The following is a 24860-nucleotide window of genomic DNA, read 5'->3' on the forward strand; positions in this document are numbered from 1 at the left end:
CGCGATGTGGCCCTGTAGTGTTTTCACCTTCGGTGAGCACACACGATTATCCGAGATTGTACGGATGTTAATCGCGGATCATCTCGTAACTGGTCCGGAACGACGACGTCGGCTTAAAGTGTAGTGTGTAACTTAGGGAGGATCTGCATTAGCCATTCGCGGCGGCGGCGAGCTTTGTCGGGCTTTCGGGGGGATCACCCGGGTCGATGTCGGGCGGTGCGCGGAAGATAAGCGTGGCTATATAGCGGACGGTGCGCAGACGACGGCATGTCCCACCATGTCCCGCCGCCAAGAGGTGCTACTGGCTGTCGTGGCCGCCCTGTCCGTGCTCCTGGGAGCACCGGCGGGGGCTGCGCCGACGACCGCCGGCTCCGGGAACGCCGTCAACCAGTTCCCGGAGGGCTTCCTCTTTGGCGCCTCCTCCGCAGCTTATCAGATTGAGGGCGGCTGGAACGCTGACGGTAGGTCTGCCTTCATCCTCCATATCATCGTCATCATCATCAGCATAATTTAAGGCTGATTATGCCTTTCAGCGTTCAGTCTGGAGCATAGTCCCCATTATAAAATTCCTCCATCATCCCCTATTCATTGCTAACATTGGTGCCTCTTCTGATGTTAAGCCTATTACTTCAAAATCATTCTTAACCGAATCCAGGTACCTTCTCCTTGGTCTACCCCGACTCCTCCTACCCTCTACTGCTGAAACCATGAGTCTCTTGGGTAACATTGCTTCTCCCATGCGTGTAACATGACCCCACCATCTACGTCTACGTCACTACTCTGCAATTCTCATTTAAGTGCTTGGCAGAGGGTTCATCGAACCACAATCATACTCTCTCTCTACCATTCCACTCCCGAACAGCGCGAGGGAAGAACGAACATCTAAACATCTAAATTTCGTAAACAGATCTCGTCGCGACGGAAAACGTCTTTGCTTTAATGACTTCCATCCCAACTCGCGTATCATATCTGCCACACTCTCTCCCCGAGTACGTGATAATACAAAACGAGCTGCCCATTTTTGCACCCTTTCGATGTCCTCCGTCAATCCTACCTGGTAAGGATCCCACACCACGCAGCAATATTCTAACAGAGGACGAACGAGTGTAGTGTAAGCTATCTCTTTAATAGACTTGTTGCATCTTCTAAGTGTCCTGCCGATGAAATGCAACCTTTGGCTCGCCTTCCCCACAATATTATGTACGTGGTCTTTCCAACTGAAGTTGCTCGTGATGTTAACACCCAGGTACTTAGTTGAATTGACAGCCTTGAGAATTGTACTATTTATCGAGTAATCGAATTCTAACGGATTTCTCTTGGAACCCATGTGGATCACCTCACCCTTTTCGTTATTTAGAGTCAATTGCCACCTGCCAAACATACAGCAATCTTTTCTAAATCTCTTTGCAACTGATACTGGTTTTCGGATGACCTTACTAGACGGTAAATTACAGCATCATCTGCGAACAACCTAAGAGAACTGCTCGGACTGTCACCCAGGTCATTTATATACATCAGGAACAGCTGAGGTCCCAGGACGCTTCCCTGGGGAACACCTGATATCACTTCAGTTTTACTCGATGATTTGCCGTCTGTTACTACGAACTGTGACCTTCCTGACATGAAATCACGAATCCAGTCGTACAACTGAGACGATATACCATAGGACCGCAGCTTCATTAGAAGTCGCTTGTGAGGAACTGTGTCAAAAGCTTTCCGGAAATCCAGAAATACGGAATCAACTTGAGATCCCCTGTCGATAGTGGCTGTTACTTCGTGCGAATAAAGAGCTAGCTGCGTTGCACAAGAGCGATGTTTTTTGAAACCATGCTGATTGCATATCAATAGATCGTTCCCTTCGAGATGATTCATAATGTTTGATTACAGTATATGCTCCAAAACCCTACTGCCAACCGACGTCAATGATATAGGTCTGTAGTTCGAAGGATTACTCCTACTACACTGGTGAGACCTGCGCAATTTTCCAATCTGTACGTACAGATCTATCGGTGAGCGAGCGGTTGTATATGATTGGTAAGTAGGGAGCTATTGTATCAGCATAATCTGAAAGGAATCTAATCGGTATACAATCTGGACCTGAAGACTTGCCCGTATCAAGCGATTTGAGTTGCTTCGCAACCCCTAAGGTATCTACTTCTAAGAAACTCATGCTAACAGCTGTTCGTGTTTCAAATTCTGGAATATTCCATTCGTCTTCCCTGGTGAAGGAATTTCTGAAAATTGCGTTCAATAACTCCGCTTTAGCGGCACAGTCGTCGGTAACAGTACCATCGGCACTGCGCAGCGAAGGTATTGACTGCGTCTTGCCGCTTGAGTACTTTACATACGACCAGAATTTCTTCGGATTTCTACCAAATTTCGAGACTGTTTCGTTGTGGAACCTATTAAAGGCATCTCGCATTGAAGTCCGTGCCAAATTTCGAGCGTCTGAAAATTTTAGCCAATCTTCGGGATTTCGCGTTCTTCTGATTTCGCATGCTTTTTCCGTTGCCTCTGCAACAGCGTTCGGACCTGTTTTGTGTACCATGGGGGGATCAGTTCCATCTGTTACCAATTTATGAGGTGTGAATCTCTCAATTGCTGTTGCTACTATATCTTTGAATTTGAGCCACATGTCGTCTACGTTTCCATAGTTAGTTTGGAAGGAATGGAGATTGTCTCTTAGGAAGGCTTCTAGTGACACTTTATACGCTTTTTTAAACAAAATTATTTTGCGTTTGTTTCTGGTGGATTTGGAAGAAACGGTATTGAGCCTACAACGACCTTGTGATCACTAATCCCTGTATCAGTCATGATGCTGTCTATTAGCTCTGGATTGTTTGTGGCTAAAAGGTCAACGGTGTTTTCGCAATCTAAGCCTGTTCACGCTGACTGCTGCATCTATAGAGTTCATTCCCAGTGTTTCTTTGATTTCCTCATTGTGGACACCCTCCTGCCATTGTTCCCATCTACTAGTACCTGCAATCATCCTAGCTACTTTCATATCCGTAACCTTAACCTTATTGATAAGGTAACCTGAATCCACCCAGCTTTCGCTCCCATACAACAAAGTTGGTCGCAAAATTGAACGGTTCACAGATAACTTAGTCTTGGTACTGACTTCCTTCTTGCAGAAGGAGCGCTCACTGCATTGGCTTTGCTACACTTCGCTTCCTGTTCTTTCACTATGTTGCCATCTTTTGAGAATATGCACCCTAAGTACTTGAAACCGTCCACCTGTTCTAAATTTGTTCCTCCTATTTGGCACTCAATTCGTTTATGTCTCTTTCCCACTGACACTACTTTCGTTTTGGAGATGCTAATCTTCATACCATAGTCCTTACATTTCTGATCTAGCTCTGAAATATTACTTTTCAAACTTTCAATCGAATCTGCCATCACAACTAAGTCATCCGCATATGCGAGATTGCTTACTTTGTGTTCACATATCTTAATCTCACTCAGCCAGCATATTCTTTTCAACATATGATCCATAAATAATATGAAAAACAGTGCAGACAGGTTGCAGCCTTGTCTTACCTCTGAAACTACTCTGAACCATTAACTCAATTTACCGCCAACTCTAACTGCTGCCTGACTATCCATGTAAAGACCTTTAATTGCTTGAAAAAGTTTGCCTCCTATTCCATAATCTCGTAGAACAGACAATAACTTCCCCCTAGGAACCCGGTCATATGCCTTTTCTAGATCTATAAAGCATAGATACAATTCCCTGTTCCACTCGTAACACTTCTCCATTATTAGCCGTAAGCTAAGGATCTGGTCCTGACAACATCTAAAAGGCCTAAACCCACACTGATTTTCATCCAATTTGTCCTCAACTAATACTCGCACTTTCCTTTCAATAATACCTGAGAAGATTTTACCCACAACGCTGATTAAAGAGATACCTCTGTAGTGGTTACAATCTTTTCTGTTTCTATGTTTAAAGATTGGTGTGATTACTGCCTTCGTCCAGTCTGATGAAACCTATCACGACTCCCACACCATTTCAGTTATCCTGTGTAGCCATTTAAGACCCGACTTTCCACTGTATTTGATGAGTTACGACTTAATTTCATCCACCCCAGCCGCTTTATTGCACTGCAATCTATTGACCATTTTCTCCACTTCCTGAAATGTGATTCTATTTCCATCATCATTCCTATACCATTGTACATCGAAATCCGAAACATTACTGATCGTATGTTCACCTTCATTGAGCAACTCTTCAAAATATTACTTCCATCTGCTTAAGGAATCAACATGATTCACCAGCAGTTTTCCTGAGCTGTCCAAAATACTTGTCATTTCCTTCTTACTTTCCTTTCGAAGACTGCTAATTACACTCCAGAATGGTTTTCCAGCAGCTTGACCCAAAGTCTCCGACCTGTTTCCAAAGTCTTCACAAGATTTCTTCTTGGATGCTGCAATTATCTGTTTGGCTTTGTTTCTTTCTTCAATATAACTTTCTCTGTCTACCTGAGTTCTTGTATGTAGCCATTTTTGATACACCTTTTTCCTTATACAGTCTCCTTTGTGTCATTCCAGCAAGCTGTTTACTTCATCCTACCTTTACACACTACTGTTCCAAGACATTCTTTAGCCACTTCTAGTACTGTGTCCGTATACCTTGTCCATTCCTTTTCCAATGACTGTAATTGACTACATTCAACCTACTGGTACCTTTCTGAGATCACTGTTATGTACTTGTGCCTGATTTCCTTATCCTGAAGTCTCTGCAGTCTTATTCTCCTACATATGGACCTGACCTCCTGCACTTTCGGCCTCACAATACCAATTTCACTGCAGATTAAACAGTGATCAGTGTCATCAAAGACTCCCCTGAATACACGTGTGTTCCTTCGCAGCCTTCCTGAATTCCTGGTCTGTTATTATGTAGTCAATGACAGATCGGGTTCCCCTGACTTCCCAAGTATACCGATGAATGTTCTGATCTTTTTAAAAAAAAGGAGTTTGTGATTATTAAGCCCATAATGGCACAGAAATCCAAGAGTTGTTTGCAGTTTCTGTTGGCCTCCATATCCTCTCCAAATTTACCCATATCCTTTTCATACCCTTCTGTTCGATTTCCAATCCTGAAATTAAAATCACCCATATATAGCCAATTTTCGCCATACAGAATCACTAATTCTGTCTGTAGTGGCCTTAATCTATCTCCCATCTTCAGATTAATTATGATAGCGAGTGAGTTCGATACTGAGAGAAAGTGATACTGGGTGATTAAAATTAAAGGGCAGTCACTCACGGAGGTCCATTGTGGGCTGTAATTACAATATGGAAATGAAACTTGGTAGATATCCTAGTGCGTTAATACAGAACAGATTTAAGCTGGAAACAAAAACTAGTTTGTATGACGGTAAGACGACTACGCTGTCATTTGACAAGCCATAACGCTAGTTAACATAATGGCTATCAAAAAGAGAGAATGTGCACTGTTCGTGAAACTGTTTTATGTGACGACAGTGAATATAGTGCTGCCTTGACAGAGTATCACCAATGAGAGATATGGGGAGAGGCACAAATCATTAAATGGTTGGCAATGACATTCGAAAACATTGGTGAGCTTGGTGTGGCGTCCTATCGCGGAAGAGGTTATTGATGAGGTAACTGTTGGTGTAACTGACCATGCAGCACTTGCTCCGAGCAGCGCTACTGCTCGTGTAGTGTCAAGAGGATTGCTCGGGACGTTTGGTGGTCCATTTTACACCAGTACCCGTACAAGGTCCAGGCACTGCTGCAACTGAAACCTCATCATCTACCGCAACGTTTGCTTTTTCGCATGGAAATATTGACGTCATTTGGCCTGGCAATATTATACGGAGTGGCGAAGGCCCATTTTAACTAAAGAGTGCAGTGAATACACGGACCTGCCGAACGTGGGTTACTTTTAAGCCGCCCACGTATTGTGCACGAAGAGCTATTCAACTCGCTTTATGCACTCGCTGTATGTGACTGTGTGGTGTGGTGTGGATTCACGAGTACATTTTCTTGGTCCATTTTTCTTTCAAGAAAATACACCCAGAGGACCTGTCAGGTATACTGTGGCGTGTGCACATTACTGAGACCTCCTTGTATTGGCATGACTTCTGCTTTGGAAGAATGCAGCTATATTCCAGTCACCAATTTTCTCCTTCGAATGTGAAACTATTTTGTTGACCCCGACCTACATTGGGAGGAACGATCATCAAGATAAAATAAGGGAAATCAGAGCTCGTAGGGGAAGATATAGGTGTTCATTCTTTCCGCGCGCTATACGAGTTTGGAATAATAGAGAATTGTGAAGGTGGTTCGATCAACCCTCTGCCAGGCACTTAAATTGATTTGCAGAGTATCCATGCAGATGTACATCTAGGTATATAGATTTAAATGTAGAAGCAGTTGCTGGAATTCCCTATTAAATGTAGTTAATGAAAGTATCCATTTCCACTATAAATTTTTGCTGATGAAAACTCTACATACAGGGAGCAACAAAATGAATTTATGAATGCATTAATTTTGGCGCAGAACGTAATAAAAATTAATTCTTGTCGTCTGATGCAAACAAACTTCCTCAAAAGATTGACGCGTTTATCACTTTACGAGCTTTATTACACCTGACAATAGGAATTTATTCATTCGTTGTGTATTACTTGTAGTAAAAGTCCGCGAATCCTTTTATTTATTGGGCTTAACACAATAATGTGTCTAAAAGTTGTCTGTAGCAGTATTTAACAATAGTAATGCGTCATATAAACGTATATAACTCGAATAAGACGAATATGTCAAAGGCCGTACATAAAGCGCTTCCAAATTGCTCTCTCCTTCGCAATACGTTTTGCAGAAGTATATCAAATACTTATTAACTTAACAACAGCCATTAGAGTCCTTGTTCAGCAACAGGGCCCATTAGAGAAAGACACCTTGCAATCCAAAATCGTAGCGGTATTTCTCGTGTAAACCATATTGTTTCGTCTGTCTCTTATTCAGCTTCTGCTCATTATGGAAGACATGAAACGTGTCAGTCACTGACCAGTGCATTGTGCGATGGAAGATGTCTACGCGACATAATCAAGCCCAATCAAATTCCTTTCTCACCTTCCAGAATCATTTGCGTAAAACTTTAGACCTACTCTGAGGTACGTTAATCATCTATTTTGGCTCCTCCCGAAAGAGATATCTTATTTTTATATGTGACTAGATTCGTTTTTAATTTTGCGGTACAGTTCTTTCCCCTCTCGTAACATACGCGTTCTCTTCACAATAATACGAAAGACCTCCAATTACACCGTATCAGTTATCCCCGACAGCCACGTCGTTCGGAGCCTTTCACTATTGTGCAGACCCTCTGTTTCAATCGTCGTGTTCTAATGTTTACCTCTTTTTGAGATAGCTTTTGTCTTGCATATAAGTTATGTCCTGAGAAAAGCAGTGACCATCTTTTATCGCCTAGTGTTAGCATATCGTTTGCTGATTTTCCGATTCACGGTTTCACCGAGATATTTAAAGCTGTTAGCTCTGTATTAATACGCACTATCTTCAGGTGATGAGCAGTTGATTTAATGTTTCTCTTTTTTTTTAAAGGTCCCTCCTTTTCTACTTGTTCTCTTAGAATATCTACCTGCTCTGTAGGCCTGATAGTGTTATCAGACGCACTTTTGATATTGCTTCTGAATCAGACTGTGCACACGTGATTGTGTAGCCGTTACCTGCCCAGCACTTTTTCCCTTTTGCGGCTGACCTTTTCCAAAATACAAGCGGAAGGGAACCAGTCAGCCTGTCTGATCTACGTTTTAAGAGCAAACTCTGTGGAGAGCTAGTACTTAATTTTACGTTACACAAGTGTCATTATCTCCTACCCGATAACTTCTGTTGCTTTGACGTCCTTTGTGAATTCTATAAGTCTGTAGCCTAGCCTTGAATTGTGCGCTGTTATGATGACTACAAAGCCTACTCCATCTTAGCAAAGGTAGTCTTCCAATGCACCAAATATCTAATTACATTTTACTGGTAACTGTACTTTTTACACTTACTGAATTAGGTAAATGGATGTATCATACTGTAATGAAACGTAGACACTTCTCATAGGTGCTTGAAATTACTTACTACTAACAGTTACTTGTTAAATTGTTATTACGGTCATAGAGCTTTTACGCATTTAAAACTATTTCAGTTCCATCAACATGAAACTGCTTGATTACCACCAGGTAGTATTGATGGCGAAATCACTATATGATCTTGCTAACATCTACGTGATATATTTTTTGATAACAGTGTAGTCCAATAATAGTTTTAAATCGTGCTTTTTTTGTTTTCCGATTTTTCTGATAGGTGTTGTATTGTCTCTGACTATGCAGGTAGGTTTTATTATACTCTTCGAAATGTTAGCAAGGGAGTAAAATGAAATGTACAAAAAGTCCTTGATCTCTACCGGTCACATCGTGTGTGGTCAAATATCATGTCCTTCATGGAACCTTGTTTGGTGTTAGGTGTAATAAATACTTTCACTGCCCGAAGCCTTTGGATTTGTTAATATTAAAATAAGAAAGGTATTTAAATTCGTCATTCACTATTGCAACTGGCGTCTTTATAGTTGATACTGTCCAAAATTTCAGGGGCATTTGAACTGAAGTGCTTTTGCGTTGTTTACAGGTAAGGGCGAAAGCATATGGGACAGGCTGCTTCACACTTTCCCGAATCTAACAACTGACGGCAGAAATGGAGACGTGGCTGCCGACTCCTATCACAAGTACAAGGAAGATGTAGAGGCCTTGGCCAGCATAGGGGTGAGTATCAAGAATCAGTGGCTACTCTAATCAATTTTCATTGCTGCTGTGCGACTGTAACTTGCGAAGCAGCTCGCGGAAGTTTCACCAACCAATGTCGGCGGAGCATGGTGGAGTTGAGGACGCGGACCGTACATTTGTCACTTTACGAGTTTTATAACACTTCAAAATAGGAATTTATTCATACATTTTGCATCCCTTACAGTGAAAATCCTCCAATCCGTTTCTTTATTGAGTTTAACACAATCAGGTTGTGGAAGTTCCATTTTGGTTCGTGTACAACTGCCAAGGAAAATGTCACTTGTGAAGGACAAAACTAACACACGAACGTGATGCGAGCTCCCACGTTTATAATATAAAACCTGCAATTTTTGTGGAAATGCACATATGCACCAATTGTATACTCACTGTGGATGAGCTTTGCCAACAAATGTCGTGTCTTCGCACCGGTTTACTGTGAAACGGTAAGAGTGGCAGCAAACACCCTGTGCTATGTGCTCTTCAAGCCCCTCTCCTTTGTACTGCGTCCTTTTCTGCGAACGAAGGAAACTCCAGCCTCGTGCTGTGAAGGCACCGCCGCTACCTTGCCACTATACCGATACGAATGTATAGCACTGAGAGGTTTGGTAGGGGGAATTCACTCTCTCCTACAGTACGTTAGTGGGAAGTGTGATATTGGCAGGGAAATAACATAATAGTTCAAGGACATGACAGAAGAATTTTAATTCTACAAAGGCATCTGTCAACTACTTACTACTTTCTGACTACTGTAGTGCTGTAGAGGAACAGCTAAGGTAATGCAGATCCCTATTGAGCCATTTACTCTGCAACACTGATCCATGTTGGGTGTGGATCTGGACCCCTGGAACCGCTCTGTCCGAATTGTACACCAAGCTGGCCCTTGGAAACGAGTGCAAAGTAAAATGGCATTCGTCAGTTAAAATGAAGATGCTGGATTCGTAATTGCATGCTTGAGGAATAGCTCTCGAAACGGATTCCAGTCTTGGAGAAGGGAGAAAAGTCGTTGGCAGCATTTGTCAGAGAAGAGGTGATGAGGTTCTGGCGCCATCTAGTCATACTCTTTTAGCTAATGACACGGATTAAAATGCAGGCATCCTTGCAGTGCCTAATGGAGAATGTCATCTGGGACTGTTGAACGTGATTCGTCTACTGACCTCCTTGAGCTTTTAGATCAGAACAGGTCATGTACCGACACCGTATTTCACCTTCTTCCTTCTCACATAGTCATCTAAAATATAACAAGGAATTTAAATATATGCACAGTTACAAAATTCACACTGGTTATAGCTGAATCGCGAAACGATCCACAAGAGCTGCCAACTAGAACCGCGTCCAGTACTACACAAACCACAGGTATTTTCTAAACATGAGACGACGCGTTAAGTAAACTTTCCGTGGTCGTGTCCATTCAGTCTCTCTTGAAATATGAGCCGCTGGAGGATTACTCACAACAAATAACTCAGAAAATGTCTTTAACGGTGCATCAAAGGGTAGAGGAGCAGGTCCTTTCCACCCTGTGTGTTTCACAACACCTATATTAAAAACGGATGAGTTAAAAAATGGAAAATTTCAGCAACAACTACAGTGCCGTCACAGCACTGGTTGGCCTGATGGGGAAAGTTGCTGTTTGGGTGTTCAGAACTGTTATTCATTCCTAATGTGCCCACCAGCTGACAGCACGGCTGTCCGAAACAGAAAGTGGGGATGTACCTTACTTGTAAAATCAGTACCGCATGCATTACACAGAAAGCGACTGTAGTCTTTCTGGATAAGATACTAACATTGTACCAGACGAAACGTGGAAGTTTTTATGGGCGTTCCTCAACAAATTATTTTCAATGAAGTTTCACGTTCTAAAATGATTTAACAGGTCGAACACCGGAGGCATCCTTGTCAACTGCTACACTAAATACGAAACCTGACCAAATGAGCATCTAGTAAACTCATTAGACGAAATACTTGTCACTTTTGTACGTCCGTCTTTATAGAAGATAGTGGCTGGGATATCGACTAGACAGTTTGACGTAAATAGCAGAATATCTTTAGCCGTAAATTTTGAAATCTTTCTTAAGCTACCAGATTTGATGTTACATTACAATGTCATCAAGCCCGCCGACAAATCCCATTGCGTGTACTCATTGTAGAAACCACTATAAGATAAACAGTGTCCGCAAATCTCTGACATGAACCGCATGACCATGTCGTTTATATCAGGGTTCTACGAGGATCGGTTATCTTATTACGATTCCTACAACAACCACACGCAATTAGACTTTCCGAATTATTGTAATCAATGGGACTGCTGATGGCGTAATGTAACTTTGAAACTGATAGCTTAATGAAGAAGTCAAAATTTACATATGAAAGCGTACTGCTGTTTACTTCAAATATTTACCATTCACTTATTAGAGCCCATTGGGCCTTGGGAGGTCATGTGTACCTTAAGTCAAGTTAGTGAAGAGATCGTTATATGCTAGTCGGTTACACGGATTCTGTGCACTAAGATTAGTAGACGCGGAAACGTCACACAACAGCTATCATGCTAGGACGTGGTCATGACCACAGTGTGAATAAAGTAGTGATGGTGTTTGGTTTGTGGGAAGCTCTGCTGCATGGTCATCAGTGCCCGTAGACATTCCCAGTCTGAACACACTCCAATCTAGCCACTTTCATGAAAGATGACGACAATACACACACCCAGTCCCCGGGCAGTAAAAATCGCCAACCCGGCCGAGAATCGAACCCAAGACCCCATTAACCACAGGTAGCAACGCTGACCATTAGACCACGAGCTATGTACGAATAAAGTGGTCTTACTTGTTGATGTATCAGTGCTGAATCCTTAATGTGTCCACCAGGAATGTGTGCCACTGTCTTGCTAATAACAGGGAGTATTAACAGTGACGTTAGAAGATCCTAACCACCAAATATTGGTGATGAACGTCGCCAAATATCAATGGGAGTCGTTTTCTCCCCCGACAACAGTTTCTGCCATCAGTGACTGTACATCCTCCTCTACCAGTTTCCCAGCGTGGAATGCAGAGGCAACTGCAAGACGTAAAATTAATAGTACACTCCTGGAAATGGAAAAAAGAACACATTGACACCGGTGTGTCAGACCCACCATACTTGCTCCGGACACTGCGAGAGGGCTGTACAAGCAATGATCACAAGCACGGCACAGCGGACACACCAGAAACCGCGGTGTTGGCCGTCGAATGGCGCTAGCTGCGCAGCATTTGTGCACCGCCGCCGTCAGTGTCAGCCAGTTTGCCGTGGCATATGGAGCTCCATCGCAGTCTTTAACACTGGTAGCATGCCGCGACAGCGTGGACGTGAACCGTATGTGCAGTTGACGGACTTTGTGCGAGGGCGTATAGTGGACATGCGGGAGGCCGGGTGGACGTACCGCCTAATTGCTCAACACGTGGGGCGTGAGGTCTCCAAAGTACATCGATGTTGTCGCCAGTGGTCGGCGGAAGGTGCACGTGCCTGTCGACCTGGGACCGGACCGCAGCGACGCACGGATGCACGCCAAGACCGTAGGATCCTACACAGTGCCGTAGGGGACCGCACCGCCACTTCCCAGTAAATTAGGGACACTGTTGCGCCTGGGGTATCGGCGAGGACCATTCGCAATCGTGTCCATGAAGCTGGGCTACGGTCCCGCACACCGTTAGGCCGTCTTCCGCTCACGCCCCAACATCGTGCAGCCCGCCTCCAGTGGTGTCGCGACAGGCGTGAATGGAGGGACGAATGGAGACGTGTCGTCTTCAGCGATGAGAGTCGCTTCTGCCTTGGTGCCAATGATGGTCGTATGCGTGTTTGGCGCCGTGCAGGTGAGCGCCACAATCAGGACTGCATACGACCGAGGCACACAGGGCCAACACCCGGCATCATGGTGTGGGGAGCGATCTCCTACACTGGCCGTACACCTCTGGTGATCGTCGAGGGGACACTGAATAGTGCACGGTACATCCAAACCGTCATCGAACCCATCGTTCTACCATTCCTAGACCGGCAAGGGAACTTGCTGTTCCAACAGGACAATGCATGTCCGCATGTATCCCGTGCCACCCAACGTGCTCTAGAAGGTGTAAGTCAACTACCCTGGCCAGCAAGATCTCCGGATCTGTCCCCCATTGAGCATGTTTGGGGATGGATGAAGCGTCGTCTCACGCGGTCTGCACGTCCAGCACGAACGCTGGTCCAACTGAGGCGCCAGGTGGAAATGGCATGGCAAGCGGTTCCACAGGACTACATCCAGCATCTCTACGATCGTCTCCATGGGAGAATAGCAGCCTGCATTGCTACGAAAGGTGGATATACACTATACTAGTGCCGACATTGTGCATGCTCTGTTGCCTGTGTCTATGTGCCTGTGGTTCTGTCAGTGTGATCATGTGATGTATCTGACCCCAGGAATGTGTCAATAAAGTTTCCCCTTCCTGGGACAATGAATTCACGGTGTTCTTATTTCAATTTCCAGGAGTGTAGATTACCTCGCGAATGGAGAGTGCTCACAGTGTCCTTACAATAATGCATCTCAACACGCAGACATTGGACAGTAGTTGGTCGGTGGCGTGTAGTAAGACCCGACGAGTTATAAACTTGGGTCTGTACGAGTAGTGCAAGGCGTCCTTTTGCACAGACGGCCCAATAAGGCGTTTAACTCGCAATGTGTGGGGGGTGCGGTTCGTGCTGGTGGTGGTTCAGTGATGTCTTCAGGGTGCCTTTCTTACCATATCTTGGATCCCCTCATTCAGGTTAGCGTGCAAGCCAACAAAGGTGCATATTTGAACGTTCTCAGAGACGAATTGTTGCCCTGTCTTGTACAACTTCATGCTGGGTATTCTGTCGCGCTTGCATCTTGCAAGATGACAGCAGTCGTGTTCATAGGGCTGCACACGTGCGTTTCTGGTTTACAAAGTCCTCAGGCTTCATATAGCACGTCGACTGGTCCACCGAATCACACTTAGTCCACTAGAAAATGTCTGGTACTGTTCGTAACAGCGAGTGAAACTTAGAAATCTATATCCCAGCAATTTTGTTGTTGTACGGTGTCTAATCACCACAGACTGACTCCAGCTGCATGTGGATACTTCGTGAAATTAGTACACTCTCCTATTAGGTGAACTAAATGTACTAGTTAGGCTCTAGGCACTGTTACGCGATATTATCTGCTGAGAATGACAGTAACTTGTTCGCTATGCTTATTTCTACGTTTCAGTTCAATACTCAAGAGGCCATAAACCAGAAAAAAGTAGACAATTCATAGGATGTTTCTGATGCATGTGTGTTTGTCTTTAACCTCGTAAAGATAAAGGCGTTAGCTTAAGCAGTATTTTGTTGTTGTCTTAGGCGAACTTCTACCGATTCTCCATCTCCTGGCCGAGGATCCTGCCAACAGGTGACACCAACGTTATCAACCAGGCTGGAATTGACTACTACAACAACTTGATCAACGCCCTCTTAGAGAAGGGCATACAACCACTGGTAAGACGAAATCCATAAAAATAACCCCCTGTTGATATAGAATAGATAGTAGCGTGTTTGTTGGGGTGTGTTTCGAAGCCCAAAATTTACGCTATCTTGTAAAATTTTACTATTTTTCTCTTGTATATTTTTTTTATTCCCGTTGCCCATATGTATTATACGTTATTGAATGTGCAGTTGTGCGCATTGAGACGTTCAAAACCGTATTAAATTATATTTACTTCCAGGTCACCATATACCACTGGGATCTACCATTTGAGCTACAGAAACTGGGTGGATGGACGAATCCAAGAATCGCAGAATACTACGTCCAGTACGCGAAAGTTCTCTTCGAAAACTTCGGTGACAGGGTACGTTGACAATCTAAATCGTAGATACTATGTATTTTTAATACTCTCACTACTTTTTGTTGGATTATCCATTAAAAGCGCTTTAATCTTCAGCATTCTTCTGCAACCCGGATTCCAAAATCTTTTGTTATCTTCTTGTTTGTAATGATTATCGTCGAAATTTCACTTCCGTATGACGCTACACTACAGTGCAACACTTTCGTAAGGTTGTTGCTGCATTTAAATTTAGATTCTACATCTCTCTTTTTCTGAACAACATTTCTAAAATTCGCCAGTATATGCTCCGGACTTCAAGATTTTCAAATTGTTTCTCAGTTAAATTTCGGCGCACGATTTCGTGCATGATTTGGTACCTGGATTATCTCTCAGAAATGATCAATGGGATTTATGTCAGACGATTTGGGTGGCCAAAGCATTCACTCGAATTGTTCAGAACGTTCTTCAAACCAATCACGAACATTGTACCCTAGTGACATGGCGCACTGTCGTCCATAAAAAACCCGTCGTTGTTTAGGAACAAGAAATACACGAATGGCTGCAAATGGTCTCCAGATAGCCGAAAATAACCATTTACTGCCAACGATTGGTTACTTTTCACCAGCATGTTCACACCATTATGGAGCCACTACAGCGTACACAGTGTCTTGTTGACAAATTGGTTTCATGGCTTCATGGGGTCCGTTCCACACTCAAATCCTACCATCAGCTCTTAACAACTAAAATTGGAGCTCATCTGACCAGGCCACGGTTTTTCCATTGTCTACCGTCCTACCGAGATGGTCTATTAGTAACGGCACTCACGTCGGTCGTCTGCTGCCATAGCCCGTTAATGCCAAATGCCGCTGCACTGTCCTAACGGATAAGTTCGCCCTCCGTCCCACGTCGATATCTGCTGTTATTTCAAGCAGTGTTGCTAGTCTATTAGCACTGACAACTGTACGCAATCGTCGCTGCTCTAGGTCTTTAAGTAATGCCGTCAGCCTCTGCATTGTAGGTTTTGAGAGGTATTGCCAGAAATGTGGTATTCTCGTTGCGATATTGACACTAGAGATCACAGGGTATTGAATTCCCTCACGATTTCAGAAATGGAATGTCCTAAGCGTAAACTCCAACTACTACTCCTCGTTTGAAGTCTGTTAATTCCCGGAGTGAGGCCGTAATCGCGTCGGGCACCTTTTCACATGAATCATCTGAATACAAATGACGGCCCCACCAATGCACTTTTCTTTTAACCTCGCGTACGCGTTACTATCGCCATCTATATATGTGGATACCATTATGGCCTGGCTTTTGCCTACTCATTGCAATATTATAATATTTTTATGTTTTCTTGGCTGTCTGATTTTAAAGTCCGACATTGCGACGCTGTATAGGCAGCTCTGGAAAACCGGAGCAAATTCCTTTTCGAAATTTTTTAAATTATTTTCGTTAGATTTATTCCGTTTAAAACTGTTTATTCTTATAACAAGATATTAAAGTACAACTTGGTCTATATACTTCTAACTCAACGTTTCATTTATGTCCGCAAAATAATATTGTATACGCTCAAGCCGAATGTCTAAACGTGTTCTGAAGACGAGAAACAGAAATTTCTTCTGCCGTTTTGCTGTCATCAGGGATTTCATAACTTCTTCAGCATTTATTAAATGAACACAACAGTCTTAGTTGGCACTGCACCCCTCCTCCATACTTACTAAGTTTATGGTTTTTTCCATTTGGGGCACAGCTCTTGCGATTTTTTAAAGTTTGCAGAAGCTGGTCAAGCTAGTCTATGGTTGAAATCTGGTTTCGGAGGACAGAGCGTATCATGTTATATTTGTGAAAAGAGGCCAAAATCAGTTACTGTCAGTTGCACAAAACACACAAACTTTATTTTCCTAAAAACTCTTAATCACACATGCCCTAAAAAAGGATTCAAAAACAATACGGCTAGGGGCCCGAACACAAGTTATTAAAATTGCCTTAAGGAATACACGCTCCCGGGTTCGATTCCCGGCGGAGTCAGGGATTTTCTCTGCCTCGTGATGACTGGGTGTTGTGTGATGTCCTTAGGTTAGTTAGGTTTAAGTAGTTCTAAGTTCTAGGGGACTGATGACCATAGATGTTAAGTCCTATAGTGCTCAGAGCCATTTTTTGAATACACGCGGCTGAAGGCCTTAGTTACAAAAAATTTACATGAACACTGGGCCGAAGGCCACACACTAGACATAGAAGAACTGAGGCTTAACGCCTGGGTAACAAGGATTAGCAATAGAGCTAAATTCCCCCTTTTTTCCTTTAAAAACTTTATTTCAAACAAGAATATTGACAGTTTTAACTTAAGCCGGCCGAAGGCCTTATTTTAAATTTAAAACAAACTAAACTAATGGCGGCTGAAGGCCTGGCGCATTACTTGAGACAAAAATCACAATCTAAAAATAACAGAACAATGGTGCTCAGAAGTGTTCCAAGGGTCGGTATGAGGACGTAACTCTGACGTAAGGTTAGGTGAGATAGGTAGCCAAGAATAAGATTATGTAATCAGATGGCAACCCGACCCAGGAACGGCTGAAGGACCGACCAACAACCTAATCAATTCCCGCCGGCCTCGGTGGTCTAGCGGTTCTAGGCGCGCAGTCCGGAACCGCGCGACTGCTACGGTCGTAGGTTCGAATCCTGCCTCGGGCATGGATGTGTGTGATGTCCTTAGGTTAGTTAGGTTTAAGTAGTTCTAAGTTCTAGGGGACTGATGACCACAGATGTTAAGTCCCATAGTGCTCAGAGCCATTTGAACCATTAATCAATTCCCTCCCGCCTACCAACAACACGGCATCGGAAAATAACAGCCGAGGACGAAGATACCAACAGCACTGTGTCTTCAAAATTGACGTATAAAAACAGCCAAGGCACAATAACCACTCAAAATATATAAACAAACACCAAAGGCTGTCGAACTACACGCCGTGCCGGACAGCATGAACACGGCGAAGAAACACATACTCGCTACTCTGTCCCAACCGACCGACTGCCTACTCCAGAACGCAGACAGTATTAACATAACTGCTCAGTCGAAATCACACAAGCTAGACACAGTTCTACGAAAACACATCCACAAGAACTCGAACAATCCTAAAAGCAATCACTGTGGAACAACAAAGACGAGTCATCACAAGTCGACACATACAGAGAACCCATAAGCTGTCGGCACCCAAATACACGCCGTCCGATGTGACGACCCGGTTACACTGGCTCTGACCCCACCATGCAGAGGGAATACTTGCCCATTGGCCACCGAAATCTCTGCACAAGGAAGGAACCACCCATGTCCGGCACGATGACTAACTGACGAGGCCCAGAAACGTTCAAAAGTCCAAACAAACGTCGCCCGATGAGCCGACGGGCCGAACGACCAACCAACGGTCTGAAACTTCCTGGCATATTAAAACTGTGTGCCCGACCGAGACTCGAACTCGGGGCCTTTGCCTTTCGCGGGCAAGTGCTCTACCATATGAGCTACCGAAGCACGACTCACGACCGGTCCTCACAGCTTCACTTCCACCAGTACCTCGTCTCCTACATTTCAAACTTTACAGAAGGTCTCCTGCGAACCTTGCAGAAGTAGCACTCCTGAGAGAAAGGATACTGCGGAGTCATGGCTTAGCCACAGCCTAGGGGATGTTTCCAGAATGATATTTTCACTCTCCGCAAAAGGCAAAGGTCCAAAGTTCGAGTCTCGATCGAGCACACAGTTTTAATCTGCTAGGAAGTTTCATATCAGCGCACACTCCGCTGCAGAGTGAAAACTCATTCTGCAACCAACGGTCTTTCCCGCTCCAGTCTCCTTCCGTCGGTCAGTACATGTGTGTCGCCAGCGGTCGTAGAATACTGACTGGCGCTGCGTCCCGACTCAACTCCGACAGACCACGACTCGGAAATACTAGCGGTCGCTCCAGAGATAGTACGACAGTGAAAAATGGCTCTGAGCACTATGGAACTTAACATGTGAGGTCATCAGCCCCCTAGAAGTTAGAAGTACTTTAACCTAACCAAGGACATCACACACATCCATGCCCGAGGTAGGATTCGAACCTGCGACGGTAACGGTCGCATGGTTCCAGACTGACGCGCCTAGAACCGCTCGGCTACTGCGGCCGGCTCGACAGTGCACTTATCGATAAGCGCTGGTGCTACCACTCACTGTCAAGCAGACCAGCACCTTAGTGACCCCAGTAAATCGAATAAGAAACGAGAAGGCAGCACTGGAAGGAAAAAAAAAGTTCAAATGTGTGGGAAATGTTATGGGACTTAACTGCTAACGTTATCAGTCCCTAAGCTTACACACTACTTGACCTAAATTATCCTAAGGACCAACACACAGATACCCATGCCCGAGGGAGGACTCGAACCTCCGCCGGACCAGCATCACAGTCCATGACTGCAGCGCCTTAGACCGCTCGGCTAATCAAATGCGGCGGCACTGGAAGACAAAATATTAAACAATAACGGTACGAACACGAGCCGTGCACTGCTCAATGGTTACTGAAACAACTAAAATGTTATTTACTGAATTTTGCCCGGAAAAAAGTGAGATGCATTATATTTTCAACAGCAATTCTACGTAAAGGTATAAACGATTTTAGAGGAATTTTGTTTGTGGAGATTTTAGCCTCAATGACCACACTCTGCTGGATGCATACCCAGTCGACAGGGCAATACGGCATGGATATATTGGTGGCAGGACAGTTGTGCAGGCCGGCCGATGTGGCCGAGCGGTTGTAGGCGCTTCAGTTTGGAACCGCGGGTCCACTACGGTCGCAGGTTCGAATACTGCCTCGGGCGTGGATGTGTGTGATGTCCTTAGGTTGGTTAGGTTTAAGTAGTTCTAAGTTCTAGGGGACTGATGACCTCAGACGTTATGTCCCATAGTGCTCAGAGCCATTTGAACAGTTGTGCACATAGCTTTTAATTTTCGATCGTGGTTGCGTATTTGAACTACTACAAATTGCTATTTATTATTTGTTTTACAAACATTTAGGGACCGATGACCTCGGTGTTTGGTCTGCTGTCCTAAATCAACCGACCACCCAACGTATGTACAGTTAGCAGGTTCGATGGAGCTGTGGGAGACGTGAGTGCTTTTGTCACCAGGTGAAGCTGTGGCTCACGATAAACGAGCCGGACATGTTCACCAAGGGCTACGCGACATGGGGCCAGCAGGCGCCCAGCGTGAACGCGTCGGGCATCGGCGACTACCAGGCGGGCCACACCGTGCTGTTGGCGCACGCCGGCGCCTGGCACCTCTACGACAAGCACTTCCGGCCCACGCAGAAAGGTGAGCGGCCTGTCTGTACCGCGCGCCTACTGACAATGGCGCGCTCCTAAGGGGGCGCTTACATGGGCTACATCTTACAGCCACGTTTCAGCTCAGTAGTGTTGCTGTCAACATTTCTCCAACATGGCTGCGTACGTGCTGATGGAACAGGCTGTCGCAGGTAGCCGGACGAGGTACTGTCCACGGTGGTTGGGAAATATGTCTTTTGATGAAAAGAAAATTGTTTTGAAGCCAAAATCGCTGAATGAAACTTTTATTTCCTGATGGCCGATTTCAACAGAAGCTTGCTGTCGTCATCTGATATGTGAAAACTTTTAGTGCATACATATGCGTCAAGCAAGGCCTACACATTTCCATTCACGATGTGATTTACATTTTGTTGTTGTTGTTGTTGTCCTGAGACTGGTTTGATGCAGCTCTCCATGCTACTCTATCCTGTGCAAGCTTCTTCATCTCCCACATACTTACTGCAATCTACATCCTACTGAGTCTGCGTAGTGTGTTCATCTCTTTGTCTCCCTCTACGATTTTTACCCTCCACGCTGCCCTCCAGTGCTAAATTTGTGATCCCTTGATGCCACAGAACATGTCCTAACAACTGGTCCCTACTTCTTGTCAAGTTGTACCACAAACTCCTCTTCTCCCCAATTCTATTCAATACCTTTTCGTTACTTATATGATCTACCCATATAGTCTGCAGCATTCTTATGTAGCACCATATTTCGAAAGCTTGTATTCTCTTCCAGTCCAAACTGCTTATCGTCCATGTTTCACTTCCATACACGGCTACACTCCATACAAATACTTTCAGAAACGACTTCCTGACAAATCTATACTCGATGTTAACAAATTTCTCTTCTTCAGAAACGCTTTCCTTGCCATTTCCAGTCTACATTTTATATCTTCTCTACTTCGAACATCATCAGTTATCTTGCTCCCCGAATAGCAAAACTCCTTTACTACTTTAAGTGTCTCATTTCCTAATCTAATTCCCTCGGCTACACCCGACTTAATTCGACTACATTCCATTAGCCTTGTTTTGCTTTTGTTGATGTTCTTCTTATATCCTACCGTCAAGACACTGTCCATTCCGTTCAACTGCTCTTCCAAGCCCTTTGCTGTCTCTGACAGAATTACAATGTCATCGGCGAACCTCAAAAATTTTATTTCTTCTCCATGGATTTTAATTCCTAATCCCAATTTTTCGTCTGTTTCCTTTACTGCTTGCTGAATACACAGATTGCCTCACGTGTTCCAACATTTCTACGGAATCCGATATGCACTTTAAATTTCCGAATGCCAGATAATGACAGCAACTATCTGTGGAAATCCGTCATTGTGAAATAAAAGTATTGGGTGTTGCAGAACTCCTTTCCTGGTTGTAAACATTTATAAGACATAAAAAATATGACACACAGACAAATACCTTTTGTCTTGAATTGCCAGTTACATACTCAAGTCTTTGTGTAGATACATACCTAATGTTACTTTGTTTGTTCCAGGGCCCAGCGGAATCAGTCGCCGTTTGCAAACAACATCTACTCAAACCAGGAGGCAGCTCAGTATGTCCTCTGGTATCACGAGACATAGTAATCAAAACCAATCCAGAGAAAATTCTTGACGGGATAACATAGGTAGCCACCAGGTGTTAATAGCATCAAGGTGTCGAGTGCGATGCTTAACGAAACAGAGGGTGTCTGCGATCTCCCTAGAACAAGCAGGCCTGCACCTAGTGCGCAGAAAATTCAGTGAGATACACCTTCGTGAGAAGTCGCAAGAAGCTAGTCTGGAATTTTCTCTGGACTGTTTTTGGTGATTTTGTCTCCTGAAACCAGCGCACACATTGGAATTTTTCCTGGTGTGTGTCCATGTTGTTTGCAAATGGTGTCTGAATCAGCTGTTGTTACTACACTGGGCACTGTAACAATTTAAATAACAATAACTATGCGAGTAGAAAAAAAATGTGAATATCTTAGATTCAATTCAAGATAAAAAGTATTCATCTATTTGCCATATTTTGTGCCTTATGATTGTTTGTAACTAGGAAAAGACTTCTGGGACGTCCGTATTTTCCAGCGATTACAAAACAATTTCACTTTCATCAGTTCAACACATCGCTCCCTTCACGTAACACGTGTAACCTAAACATTTCGTATGGACATGCCATATCTACATCCGTCCTTTTATTGTCTTTCAGTCATCAGTCTTGCGACTGGTTTGATGTGGACCACTGCAAATCTAGCACTAACATGCTATGCCCTCAATTATTTATCAGATATATTCCAGTATCTGTCTTTCTTTGTAGCTTTTACCCTCTACAGCAAGTATTCGCAACCTTTGATAATCCGTAAGCGAGATTCACATGATCAAGCTTGCGGACCGCATTCACATGCTCAAGCTTCGTCATGTGTCGCAACAGCAACGCTCCTAGCGCAAATGCCGGAACTACAGTCCATGTGACGACGTTAACGTTTATGGGGTAACGCAGCCATATGAATGGCGCCTCTTTCCCGAAACGCCACGGCAATAGGTTATGCCTCAAAAGACACTTTCATTTTATGTTCACCCCATCTTTAGATGTTTATACTTGTCTACGCGTAGTGACATTGTTTATTTATTTAATATATATTACAATAACTGCTTTAAAGACGTATACCAGCTTCACTGAATTCAGTTATTCAGTCAAGATCGCATACTCAGTGATAAAACAAAGCAGTAAGCTTTACCAGAAATATCGACCCTTAGACAAAGTATCTAATAGTGTATTTTAAATACGACATTATGCCATCTTAGGCACTGTATAATACTTAAAACACTTGATAATGGCACTTTGAAGCCGAAATCATGATCGTGTAAATGCAACACTGCAAATAAACAACAGTGTAATGGCGGTACTGTCTTTAAAGAAATATTTTATGACTGTGGCATCGCATTATGAAGAAAAGAAAAAAAAATTGTTGGGGATGTTTCAGGCAAAATCGGAATCACGCTGAACATTGATTGGTCGGAGCCCGCCACGGATTCTGCTGACGACGCAGAGGCGGCGGAAAGGTCACTACAATTTACGGTAAGCCCCCATCTGTGGCATCGAAAGCTTATTCTTACTTCTCCTTCATATTTCTTACTTTTGTTTATGCTGAATGTAAATATTGTGTAGGATACCGTCGAGTTCAGCTACGACGTATCATCGCCTCTCTCAGTACCGTATAGCAATAGGGATAAGAATGTTAAGTATAAGGGATGCGTAAAATAGTGTCACTCAGCATGAAAAGAGGAGGATTGCAGTATGTGTAAAAGTTGGACAACAAACCGCATATGTTGATACACTTAGGTTTTCTGTACATATCAGAACCTAGAAGCATGTGCTTGTGACTTGTTCCTACTTCTCTTGTGCCTGTAACCGTCCACAGATTCCCTATAGGAAACTTTCACCGACTTATAAGAAAACAAGATGCATAATTGGGCTAGCTGTTAAACAAGAACAAAAGTTAATAGTCTGTGAAGATTTCAATGAACTTTTCAAAAGATACAGACAGGAAAAATTAACTGGAATCATTTTTTTTGTTGTTCAATCCAATTTATGTAATTAATATTCCAAACTGTATGCAGCAAGATAGTTGCACCCAGACTGAAACATATTTTTATATGTAGCGCTCAGGTGGCAAAATTAATGTCTATTTGACAATGACATACAAGTAATGTAAATTAATAACACAGGTTACACCCATGAGAACAATTCACAAATATTTAAGAGATATTTAAAAGAGGTGGTATGGGAAGAGGTACATGAAGAAATAGATATTAAGGTCAGATTCAGTCCATTGTAAATTTTTGCCAAAATTTGAAAGCAGCTTTGCTAGACAGTTAACCAGAAAATCTATTAAGAAACAAGTAAGCTTTGGGTATCTAATGGAATTAAAATGTCATGTAAGAGGAAGAGGGAAACTTACATCAAGGCTACAATAAGGCAAGATCTGACATTACTAGCATGTTGCAAAAAATTCTGTTAGATAGTTGGGAAATCCTTAAAATGTGCAGAAGTTTGCACATCCTACCAGACATTAATACTGCAGGTAACAAGATTAGAACTGTATGGGATATTGTCAAATGGGAGACAAGACAGTCAATCGGTGAAAAATGTACCACAACAATTTAATTACATGACAATCTTGTGACTGACATTTCCAATGTTTCAAGTAATTTTAGCAGCCGTTTTAGAAATGAGCAGGATTAAAAGTTTCAGTTCAAATTGCAAGAAAATATACTACAAATTTCAATCCAAAAAACTTAAATGTAACTACAAGTAGCACCACCATCCTTCACTGAACCTAATAGAATTATAAAATTTCTAAAGAAACAATGGCTTATATGGTGTTGATGGAATATCAAGCAAAATTCTGAGATCTTGTCCTGACTTAACAAGTGATGTCGTCAGTGAAATAAATAACACATCACATGCATAGGGAATTTCACCCTCCAAATATGAAAAGCCTTAAACAATAAAATATCACCGGTTGGCATTTTTTAGTATGTTTCCAAAGCATTTGGTTGTGTAGACCATGCCCCACTCATAGACAACTTAACATTTTCAGTCTTTGCATGCAACTGGTTTGAATCACACTTAACTAACCGAATGCTAAAATTGTGCCATGTAATTCAGGCAATGCTCGAGATGGACAAATGACTCAGGAGAAATCACAGAAGGAGTCTCACAGCATTAAATTTTGAGCCACTCAAGTACCCTACATATGTGAATGACTTTCCCCTCAACGTCCAAGATATGGAAACGGTATTGCCTGCAGGCAATACTGGTGTTATAACAAATCTCATTAGAGAAGAAATAACAGAAGAGATTGTTAACGAGGTTTCACAAAGAATTATTATCAAGTGGTTCTC

At 43.3% G+C, this 24860-nt stretch overlaps 1 protein-coding gene across 1 annotated transcript in view; it reads left to right on the forward strand.

The window, feature by feature from the left end:
• Positions 1–271: 271 nt before the first annotated feature.
• Positions 272–24860, forward strand: part of LOC126281689 (myrosinase 1-like) — a 44054-nt gene continuing 19465 nt past the window's right edge. Inside the window, exons 1-6 of the mRNA XM_049980854.1 lie at positions 272–461; positions 8653–8786; positions 14169–14303; positions 14531–14653; positions 19781–19964; positions 22937–23031. Coding sequence (XP_049836811.1) covers positions 278–461; positions 8653–8786; positions 14169–14303; positions 14531–14653; positions 19781–19964; positions 22937–23031 — 855 coding nt within the window. The 5' untranslated portion in view covers positions 272–277. The remainder of the gene's footprint in view (positions 462–8652; positions 8787–14168; positions 14304–14530; positions 14654–19780; positions 19965–22936; positions 23032–24860) is intronic.

Source organism: Schistocerca gregaria, chromosome 7 (genome assembly GCF_023897955.1).
Source record: "Schistocerca gregaria isolate iqSchGreg1 chromosome 7, iqSchGreg1.2, whole genome shotgun sequence".
NCBI classification, from domain to species: Eukaryota; Metazoa; Arthropoda; class Insecta; order Orthoptera; family Acrididae; genus Schistocerca; species Schistocerca gregaria.